This window comes from Daphnia carinata, unplaced genomic scaffold (genome assembly GCF_022539665.2).
Source record: "Daphnia carinata strain CSIRO-1 unplaced genomic scaffold, CSIRO_AGI_Dcar_HiC_V3 NW_026452937.1___fragment_1, whole genome shotgun sequence".
NCBI classification, from domain to species: domain Eukaryota; kingdom Metazoa; phylum Arthropoda; class Branchiopoda; order Diplostraca; family Daphniidae; genus Daphnia; species Daphnia carinata.
The window spans coordinates 178730-191215 of NW_026712464.1; the positions used below are offsets into that span (position 1 = coordinate 178730).

Sequence of the window (12486 nt, forward strand, 5' to 3'; positions counted from 1 at the left end):
GTGTGAATAAGACACTAAAACTTTCAGGTTCCTACGCTGTGTAATTTTCTGATCTTCACTTGGAATGAGATAGATTAATGCACAAGCACAAACTGAGTTGAGAGAGAGAGAGAGTTTGAGAGAGGGAGAATCGTCACCCGGTGATGGCCGATTCGTCAGACTAACTGACCATCAAACGGGTAGCAACTAACCGAGAAGAGAGAAACAAAAGAAGGGCGAGTTTGACCGCGTGGTTTTAGGGTGGCAAATAAGGGTGGACGCCAATTACGGGTGAAAGAATGGAAAGGGGTGGAAAGATTGTGAAAGGGTTGAGAAGTAAAGGACGACGTTGCGAAATATGGAAGATAATTTCTGACACTGCCGGCCCCAAATGTTATTCTTCGGACATCTTCTTGATACGGTCTCGTGCTAATTCCGCAGCTCGTCGAAGTGGCCGGGACGATGGAGTAGATACTGCGACGTTGGCTGGTTCGTGATTTGGCTCGGAAAGTCGAAGGGGATGCAGTCTTGTGATGGGACGATTGGTTTTGCCATGGGCTGTTCTCAAATCCACTGCTCTAACTTGTCCATCTGCGCTTTTGATTAGTTCCTCCACTACAGCCATTTTCCAATGTTTCCTTGGTCCGTCGTCGTGAATTAACACGATGTCCTTTTCCTTGACTATTGTAGGTTGGGTTTTTCGTGTATGTGAGTGAAATTCTCTTAGAGCTGGGATATAACTGGATAGAAATTGTTTTTTGAAGTGACCCAGTAGTTTTTGATGTCGGATGATTGATCTTTTTAATTCGGAGGGTTTTTCATCGAATGACGGGTCCAGTTCTTCTTCTGCCAGGTTTTCATTGAACGGAAGCGTGGTGATTCTTCTTCCATACATGAGATGTGACGGTGTTAGAATGTCCTTTGCTTCAATTGTTGTGGGATAGTCTTGCAACGGTCTGTCGTTCAGAACGGCTTCGGCTTCAGCGATGAGGGCACGAAATTCGTTGAGTGTGGGTTTTGTGCGGCCCAACATTTTCTTCAGTGTTGTTTTGGTTATGGCTATGAGCCTTTCCCAAAACCCACCATACCACGGCGCGCATTTCGGTATAAACCGCCAATGGATTTGACGATCCGAGAAATGGCGTTGAATTTCGGCACTTTGGAATAATTTTTGAAAGGTTTTCGCAGCTGCTTCAAACGTTTTGGCGTTGTCTGAAATGATGACTGATGGAATGGCGTGATGTGATGTAAAACATCGGAACGCTTCAAGAAAAGTTTTAGTAGCTAGGTCATCCACCACCTCCAGATGAATGGCACGAGAGCTGGCGCAAGTGAACAATAGTACGTATACTTCTTTATCTTGTTTCTTGCTATCCTTCTGGCCTCGTATGGTGAATGCACCTGTGAAGTCCACTCCGGTTGTAGTGAAAGGAAAATCGTTGGATACTCGACACGCTGGTAGAGGAGCGTGATTTGGAGGTGTGTACGCGGCTCCATTCACTCGGCGACAGGTGACACAATCACGGATGACGGTCTTGACGCTTTGTTTAATGCTGGGAATCCAATATCTTTGACGAATAGCGGATACTGTGTGGTTGGTTCCCCCGTGTAGCATGTTGATATGATATGCTTCAATGATCAATTTTGTGATTCTGCATTTCTTCGGTAATAAGATTGGACTTATTGTATCTAGATTTAGTTTTGCGTTTCCCAAACGCCCTTGGCAGCGGATGATTTTGTTCTTATCCATAATGAGGTCTAGTTGTGATACTAGTGCTGGTCGTTTTCCTTTTTGCTCTTGTAGATATTCTTTCTCCCCCGGGAAGTGATGATCTTGAATTGACCGGATCCATAGTGTTTCGGCGCATTTTAGTTCGAAAGCGGTAATGTGTCCTTTTATCCATGATTTTCGTGACGCATCGTGGAGTCGAATGTTGTTCGCAAAACGACATATAATTGCGGTTATTCGAAGTAGTGATCGCCAACGATATTGTTTTGCATGAAGGATGTTTGAAATGTCGTTCCTGGTTTTTTGGTCAGAATGAGCTTTGTTGTCGATCACCACCGTGCTGGCTATGTGTCTGATGGATTCTGATAGATTTTCAATTTTCCAGCTGGGCCATTCTTCTGGTTTAGTGAGCCATGGGGGTCCGGTGTACCAAAAGCTATGGGAAAATTGTTTCAATGTTATCCCTCGCGTTAGTAGGTCGGCGGGATTTTGATGTGTCGGACAATAGCGCCATTCTGCGGTGCTTGTTTGGTTGAATTCTCGTATTGCTCTGACTCGATTCGAAACAAAGAGATTCTTGTTGCTTTTAGATTGATGTAGCCAATATAAGACTATTTGGCTGTCGGACCACAATACGCATTTCGGTGTTAGACCAAGTGGTTTGAAAGCATTGAGAATTGAGGTTGCTATGCGAGTGCCAATTGTTGCTGCCATAAGTTCCATTTGCGGTAGGGTAAGGAGTCTTTGGTCCTTTTTCAAGGGGGCAACTCGTGATTTGGAGAATGCAAAGGATTGTTGTGTCTTATTGCAAACATAGGCAATCGCTCCATATGCTTGTTGACTCGCATCCACGAAGATGTGTATTTCTGTGATGAGTCCTGTGGTGAGGTAGGTTCTTGGAACTTCGGTATTCGATTTTTCGATGGCTTGCGTGATTCCATTCCACTGTTCCTGCATCTCTGGCGACAACGGATCATCCCACTGTAGTTTCAATTTCCAAATTTCTTGAATCAGGATCCGTGCAGAGATTGTTAATGGTGAGATGAAACCCATCGGGTCGTAAACAGTTGAAATTTTACGAAGAACGATTCTTTTCGTTACGGTTGTAGCATTTGGAGTGGTCAAGTAGAACTTCGGTAACATGAGTGTGTCATTTGATCGAGACCATCTTAACCCAAGGATTTTGATGAAGGAATTCTTGTCTCTTTCATCGTCGAGGTTGATTGTTGTTTGTACCGCTCTGTTGTTTGTTGCCCACTCTTGTAGTTTCAGGCCTGCTTGTTTCATAATGGCGTTTGCTTGATTGTAGTATTGATGAGCTTCCTTTTCTGTTTCGCATCCGGAAATTAAGTTGTCTACGTAAATGTTTTGATCCATGTCAATGGCGATTTTAGATGAGGATTCTGCCAAGTGCTTTTTGATCACCGACAGCAAAATGAATGGCGAACTACTTGCTCCAAATGGTATTACTCGAAAACGATAGGTTTCGAACTCTGAATTTGGGTCCTTTCCATCCTTGATCCAAAAGAATCTGAGAAAATCTCGATCTGCTTCGTGTAGTAGTATCTGATGATACGCTTTCTCGATATCAGCGACGAGACCGATGTTGTGTGTTCGAAAACGTAGAAGGATTTCTAACATGTTGTTTTGTAGAGAAGGTCCAACGTTCAAGCAATCATTTAAGCTGACACCCTTGTAAGTCTTGCAGGAGCAATCGTAAACAATTCTGAGAGGAGTTGTTGTTGATTCTTTGATTACTCCATGATGTGGTACGTAGTGACATCCGCTCTTGATGTTGATTTCGTGATGCGGTACCTTTTCAATAAATTCGTTTGCCAGTTGTTGTTGGATAGTGGAATCATATAATTGTAAGTTGCTAGGCGTTTTCCCAAGTCGCTTTATCATGCTACGAGTTCGGCGTTCGCATACGAATTGATTGGATGAGAGAGTAGGATGATCTGTCTTCCATGGCAGACGAGCTTGATATTTGTTTTGTTTGAATTCGATGCAGTTGTTCTGATACTCACTGGTGATGTCCATGGCTTCTGTTTCTGGTTGAATACCCAGCATTTCTAGATCCCAAAGTCTCGAAATGTCAAATTTTTCTTCCACGGACACGTTTAGCATTGCCGTTTGATCAGAGTTGTTTACGTGTAGGTTCGATACGCAACCAGATAAGAGATATCCGAGCTTCGAGCTTACAGCTGTGGGGCCTTGCCCACGCACTATCTTGTCGCTAACGATGTCCCAATAATAATCTGCTCCTATGAGGATGTCGATTCGGAACTGAGATTCCATTGATGCTGGATGTGCGAGTTGCAAATTTCGCAGATGAGGTAGGTTTCCGATTAAGGCCCTATGAGGGTCATCCAGTGGATCGACTATGTGATTGATGACGATAGCTTGTATGTCAATGGGACAGCCATTGATGTCTCTGAATGATACTTGCACGACATCGTAGATTTCTGCATTAGATGAAGCAGCAGCGAAACCGACTAACACTAGATTTTCACGAAATAGCGTTTTGAGTTGTAGTTTCTTCGCGAGCTCCGTAGTGATGAACGATCGTTGTGCTCCTTTGTCGATTAGAACATTGCCTTTTAATGTGACACCTTTGGCTTGTATGGGCACAACTGCTGTTTCTAGCAAGACGAAAGATTGTGATGCAAAGGAATTGCGAGATCCGTTTGCAGTTAGGGCCACGGTTGTGGGATTTGAAGATAAAATGGTAGTGTTTGTTTCAACCCTTGGTCTCGTAGATGAATTTGTGTAATTACCGTGTCGGCTGTTTGAATGTAAACTAGTGTGATGAGCCTTTTGACATATACGGCACCGAAATTTGGATGGACACTCGTTGTTTGTTGACTGATGGGATCGTAGACAGTTAAAACATAGATGTTTACCACGAGCGATAGTGTATCTTTCCTCGGTTGTGACTACATTATTACAGTCTGTGGGAAAATGGTTTCCTGTACAGTAGGCGCAATGCTTGATTCGTTTTCGTTCGGTTTCCACTCGCGATGTTTTTGTAAACATGACACCGGCTTGCTTGTTCGATTCTGAATGTTTAATGATGGAATGATCTGTTGAGTCTTCTAAAATTTCAATTTCTTTTTTCATGGCATTCCTTAGTTCTTCCAATGTCCATTCGATCGCGCCGTGTTGTCTTGCTAAGTTGCGACGTAGATCTGCGGTTAACTTATCCAGTAAGATGCAAACGAGCAAATCACCATACGAATCCATTCCTTTCCCTAGTGCTTCAAGTCCGCGTATGTTTGCCTCTAGATTATCCACGAATCGTCTCAAACTTGTCTTGTCCAATCCCGGTTTCGGTAGAGATAAAAAAGCGCGCATGTGAGCCATGATGATCTTGTGCGGTTGTCCGAAACGCTCTTTTAACAGATCTACAGCCTTTGGATAGTTGGCGTTGTTAGGTGTGAGACCCATCAGTAGAGCTTTGGCTTCACCGGTCAAGCGAGAGTTTAGGAAATTAAACTTAGTAGCATCAGAGTATTTAGTTTTGTTATGGACTTCGACTTCAAATACGTCCCAGAACGCACACCATTGTAAGATTGAACCATCAAACTCGGGCAAGTTAAATTTCGGCAGGTTGCTTGAATCAGGAACAGCTATTGTTGTAGCGATTGGCGCGTGGGGGGCCAAGGGAACTGTTACCGCGTTGAGGGCGATCTGATCGTCGATTGCTACCTTTCGCAGCTCTTCGAGTGCGTATTCACCTGCATCTAAGGCATCCTTGATAATGGAGTTGGCTGAACAAGAGTTATCAATTTCCGCCTCCAGCTCGTCTTCACCGATGGCTCCTTGAATTTCATCGTCCAACGCTTCAATAGTTTTGATTTTGTTGTGGAGATCCATCAATTTTCTATTCAGCTCGTGAATTTTGCGTTCTTTTTCCATGAGTCGATCGTCGATGATAGCTTGTATTTTCGGTAGTAATCTCGTGACAGCACCACGATTGCCTGCTCGCCTGCTGACGAGGGAATTGATGGACGCCATCTTATTACGTTTCGAAAAAACTGGTTACGGCACCAAATGTCGATAATTTGTTATCGACAGTGTGAATAAGACACTAAAACTTTCAGGTTCCTACGCTGTGTAATTTTCTGATCTTCACTTGGAATGAGATAGATTAATGCACAAGCACAAACTGAGTTGAGAGAGAGAGAGAGTTTGAGAGAGGGAGAATCGTCACCCGGTGATGGCCGATTCGTCAGACTAACTGACCATCAAACGGGTAGCAACTAACCGAGAAGAGAGAAACAAAAGAAGGGCGAGTTTGACCGCGTGGTTTTAGGGTGGCAAATAAGGGTGGACGCCAATTACGGGTGAAAGAATGGAAAGGGGTGGAAAGATTGTGAAAGGGTTGAGAAGTAAAGGACGACATAGTTGCGAAATATGGAAGATAATTTCTGACAGAATGTAGATATTGAAACTCACTGTATCGTACTATATTCACATTGAATACACGTATATTTGATACTGTTTGAATGTAGATCATGAAACTGATTCTATAACTTTATATTCATATTAAATACACGTATATTTGATGCTGTTTGAATGTAGATATTGAAACTCACTGATTATACTATATTCACTTGAATACACGTATATTTGATACTGTTTGAATGTAGATAATGAAACTGATTCTATAACTTTATATTCTCATTAAATACACGTATATTTGATGCTGTTTGAATGTAGATATTGAAACTCACTGTATCATACTATATTCATATTGAATACACGTATATTCGATACTGTTTGAATGTCGATCATGAAACTGATTCTATAACACTATATTCACATTGAATACACGTATATTTGATGCTGTTTGAATGTAGATATTGAAACTCACTGTATCATACTATATTCACATTGAATACACGTATATTTGATGCTGTTTGAATGTAGATATTGAAACTCACTGTATCATACTATATTCACATTGAATACACGTATATTTGATGCTGTTTGAATGTAGATATTGAAACTCACTGTATCATACTATATTCACATTGAATACACATATATTTATACTGTTTGAATGTAGATAATGAAAATTATTCTATAACAATATATTCACATTGAATACACGTATATTTGATGCTGTTTGAATGTAGATATTGAAACTCACTGTATCATACTATATTCACATTGAATACACGTATATTTGATACTGTTTGAATGTAGATCATGAAACTGATTCTATAACTTTATATTCACATTAAATACACGTATATTTGATGCTGTTTGAATGTAGATATTGAAATTCACTGTATCATACTATATTCACATTGAATACACGTATATTTGATACTGTTTGAATGTAGATAAGTTTGAATGTAGATATTGAAACTGATTCTATAACACTATATTCACATTGAATACACGTATATTTGATGCTGTTTGAATGTAGATATTGAAACTCACTCTATAACACTATATTCACATTGAATACACGTATATTTGATGCTGTTTGAATGTAGATATTGAAACTGATTCTATAACACTATATTCACATTGAATACACGTATATTTGATGCTGTTTGAATGTAGATATTGAAACTCACTGTATCACACTATATTCACATTGAATACACGTATATTTGATGCTGTTTGAATGTAGATATTGAAACTGATTCTATAACACTATATTCACATTGAATACACGTATATTTGATGCTGTTTGAATGTAGATATTGAAACTCATTATCATACTATATTCACATTGAATACACGTATATTTGATGCTGTTTGAATGTAGATATTGAAACTGATTCTACTGTATCACACTATATTCACATTGAATACACGTATATTTGATGCTGTTTGAATGTAGATATTGAAACTGATTCTATAACACTATATTCACATTGAATACACGTATATTTGATGCTGTTTGAATGTAGATATTGAAACTGATTCTATAACACTATATTCACATTGAATACACGTATATTTGATGCTGTTTGAATGTAGATATTGAAACTCACTGTATTACACTATATTCACATTGAATACACGTATATTTGATGCTGTTTGAATGTAGATATTGAAACTGATTCTATAACACTATATTCACATTGAATACACGTATATTTGATGCTGTTTGAATGTAGATATTGAAACTGATTCTATAACACTATATTCACATTGAATACACGTATATTTGATGCTGTTTGAATGTAGATATTGAAACTCATTGTATCACACTATATTCACATTGAATACACGTATATTTGATGCTGTTTGAATGTAGATATTGAAACTGATTCTATAACACTATATTCACATTGAATACACGTATATTTGATGCTGTTTGAATGTAGATATTGAAACTCACTGTATCAACACTATATTCACATTGAATACACGTATATTTGATGCTGTTTGAATGTAGATATGAAACTGATTCTATAACACTATATTCACATTGAATACACGTATATTTGATGCTGTTTGAATGTAGATATTGAAACTCACTGTATAACACTATATTCACATTGAATACATATTTGATATTTGAATGTAGATTTGAATGTATATATATTCACATTGAATACACGTATATTTGATTGTGTTTGAATGTAGATATTAAAACTCACTATATCACACTATATTCACATTGAATACACGTATATTTGATGCTGTTTGAATGTAGATCATGAAACTCATTCTATAACACTATATTCACATTGAATACACGTATATTTGATGCTGTTTGAATGTAGATATTGAAACTGATTCTATAACACTATATTCACATTGAATACACGTATATTTGATGCTGTTTGAATGTAGATATTGAAACTGATTCTATAACACTATATTCACATTGAATACACGTATATTTGATGCTGTTTGAATGTAGATATTGAAACTGATTCTATAACATATTTCACATTGAATACACGTATATTTGATGCTGTTTGAATGTAGATATTGAAACTCACTGTATAACACTATATTCACATTGAATACACGTATATTTGATGCTGTTTGAATGTAGATATTGAAACTGATTCTATAACACTATATTCACATTGAATACACGTATATTTGATGCTGTTTGAATGTAGATATTGAAACTGATTCTATAACACTATATTCACATTGAATACACGTATATTTGATGCTGTTTGAATGTAGATATTGAAACTGATTCTATAACACTATATTCACATTGAATACACGTATATTTGATGCTGTTTGAATGTAGATATTGAAACTGATTCTATAACACTATATTCACATTGAATACACGTATATTTGATGCTGTTTGAATGTAGATATTGAAACTGATTCTATAACACTATATTCACATTGAATACACGTATATTTGATGCTGTTTGAATGTAGATATTGAAACTGATTCTATAACACTATATTCACATTGAATACACGTATATTTGATGCTGTTTGAATGTAGATATTGAAACTGATTCTATAACACTATATTCACATTGAATACACGTATATTTGATGCTGTTTGAATGTAGATATTGAAACTGATTCTATAACACTATATTCACATTGAATACACGTATATTTGATGCTGTTTGAATGTAGATATTGAAACTGATTCTATAACACTATATTCACATTGAATACACGTATATTTGATGCTGTTTGAATGTAGATATTGAAACTGATTCTATAACACTATATTCACATTGAATACACGTATATTTGATGCTGTTTGAATGTAGATATTGAAACTCATTCTATAACACTATATTCACATTGAATACACGTATATTTGATGCTGTTTGAATGTAGATATTGAAACTGATTCTATAACACTATATTCACATTGAATACACGTATATTTGATGCTGTTTGAATGTAGATATTGAAACTGATTCTATAACACTATATTCACATTGAATACACGTATATTTGATGCTGTTTGAATGTAGATATTGAAACTCACTCTATAACACTATATTCACATTGACTACACGTATATTTGATGCTGTTTGAATGTAGATCATGAAACTGATTCTATCACACTATATTCACATTGAATACACGTATATTTGATGCTGTTTGAATGTAGATATTGAAACTGATTCTATAACACTATATTCACATTGAATACACGTATATTTGATGCTGTTTGAATGTAGATATTGAAACTGATTCTATAACACTATATTCACATTGAATACACGTATATTTGATGCTGTTTGAATGTAGATATTGAAACTCACTCTATAACACTATATTCACATTGAATACACGTATATTTGATGCTGTTTGAATGTAGATATTGAAACTGATTCTATAACACTATATTCACATTGAATACACGTATATTTGATGCTGTTTGAATGTAGATATTGAAACTGATTCTATAACACTATATTCACATTGAATACACGTATATTTGATGCTGTTTGAATGTAGATATTGAAACTGATTCTATAACACTATATTCACATTGAATACACGTATATTTGATGCTGTTTGAATGTAGATATTGAAACTGATTCTATAACACTATATTCACATTGAATACACGTATATTTGATGCTGTTTGAATGTAGATATTGAAACTGATTCTATAACACTATATTCACATTGAATACACGTATATTTGATGCTGTTTGAATGTAGATATTGAAACTGATTCTATAACACTATATTCACATTGAATACACGTATATTTGATGCTGTTTGAATGTAGATATTGAAACTCACTCTATAACACTATATTCACATTGAATACACGTATATTTGATGCTGTTTGAATGTAGATATTGAAACTGATTCTATAACACTATATTCACATTGAATACACGTATATTTGATGCTGTTTGAATGTAGATATTGAAACTGATTCTATAACACTATATTCACATTGAATACACGTATATTTGATGCTGTTTGAATGTAGATATTGAAACTGATTCTATAACACTATATTCACATTGAATACACGTATATTTGATGCTGTTTGAATGTAGATATTGAAACTGATTCCTATAACACTATATTCACATTGAATACACGTATATTTGATGCTGTTTGAATGTAGATATTGAAACTGATTCTATAACACTATATTCACATTGAATACACGTATATTTGATGCTGTTTGAATGTAGATATTGAAACTGATTCTATAACACTATATTCACATTGAATACACGTATATTTGATGCTGTTTGAATGTAGATATTGAAACTGATTCTATAACACTATATTCACATTGAATACACGTATATTTGATGCTGTTTGAATGTAGATATTGAAACTGATTCTATAACACTATATTCACATTGAATACACGTATATTTGATGCTGTTTGAATGTAGATATTGAAACTGATTCTATAACACTATATTCACATTGAATACACGTATATTTGATGCTGTTTGAATGTAGATATTGAAACTGATTCTATAACACTATATTCACATTGAATACACGTATATTTGATGCTGTTTGAATGTAGATATTGAAACTGATTCTATAACACTATATTCACATTGAATACACGTATATTTGATGCTGTTTGAATGTAGATATTGAAACTGATTCTATAACACTATATTCACATTGAATACACGTATATTTGATGCTGTTTGAATGTAGATATGAAACTGATTCTATAACACTATATTCACATTGAATACACGTATATTTGATGCTGTTTGAATGTAGATATTGAAACTGATTCTATAACACTATATTCACATTGAATACACGTATATTTGATGCTGTTTGAATGTAGATATTGAAACTGATTCTATAACACTATATTCACATTGAATACACGTATATTTGATGCTGTTTGAATGTAGATATTGAAACTCACTGTATCACTCTATATTCACATTGGATACAGGTATATTTGATACTGTTTAAATGTAGATCAAGAAACTGATTCTATAACACTATATTCACATTGAATACACGTATATTTGATGCTGTTTGAATGTAGATATTGAAACTGATTCTATAACACTATATTCACATTGAATACACGTATATTTGATGCTGTTTGAATGTAGATATTGAAACTGATTCTATAACACTATATTCACATTGAATACACGTATATTTGATGCTGTTTGAATGTAGATATTGAAACTGATTCTATAACACTATATTCACATTGAATACACGTATATTTGATGCTGTTTGAATGTAGATATTGAAACTCATTCTATAACACTATATTCACAGTGAATACACGTATATTTGATGCTGTTTGAATGTAGATATTGAAACTGTTCTATAACACTATATTCACATTGAATACACGTATATTTGATGCTGTTTGAATGTAGATATTGAAACTCATTGTATAACACTATATTCACATTGAATACACGTTTATTTGTTGCTGTTTGAATGTAGATATTGAAACTCACTGTATAACACTATATTCACATTGAATACACGTATATTTGATGCTGTTTGAATGTAGATATTGAAACTGATTCTATAACACTATATTCACATTGAATACACGTATATTTGATGCTGTTTGAATGTAGATATTGAAACTGATTCTATAACACTATATTCACATTGAATACACGTATATTTCATGCTGTTTGAATGTAGATATTGAAACTCACTGTATCATACTATATTCACATTGAATACACGTATATTTGATACTGTTTGAATGTAGATATTGAAACTGATTCTATAACACTATATTCACATTGAATACACGTATATTTGATGCTGTTTGAATGTAGATATTGAAACTGATTCTATAACACTATATTCACATTGAA

General features: G+C 35.4%; 1 protein-coding gene across 1 annotated transcript; it reads right to left on the bottom strand.

Annotated features, from left to right (window-relative positions):
* Positions 1-373: 373 nt before the first annotated feature.
* LOC130702867 (uncharacterized) lies at positions 374-5725 on the bottom strand. Its single transcript, XM_057524512.1, has one exon. It carries the CDS (start codon positions 5723-5725, stop codon positions 374-376), a length of 5352 nt encoding a protein of 1783 aa, XP_057380495.1.
* Between the last annotated feature and the right edge of the window lie 6761 nt (positions 5726-12486).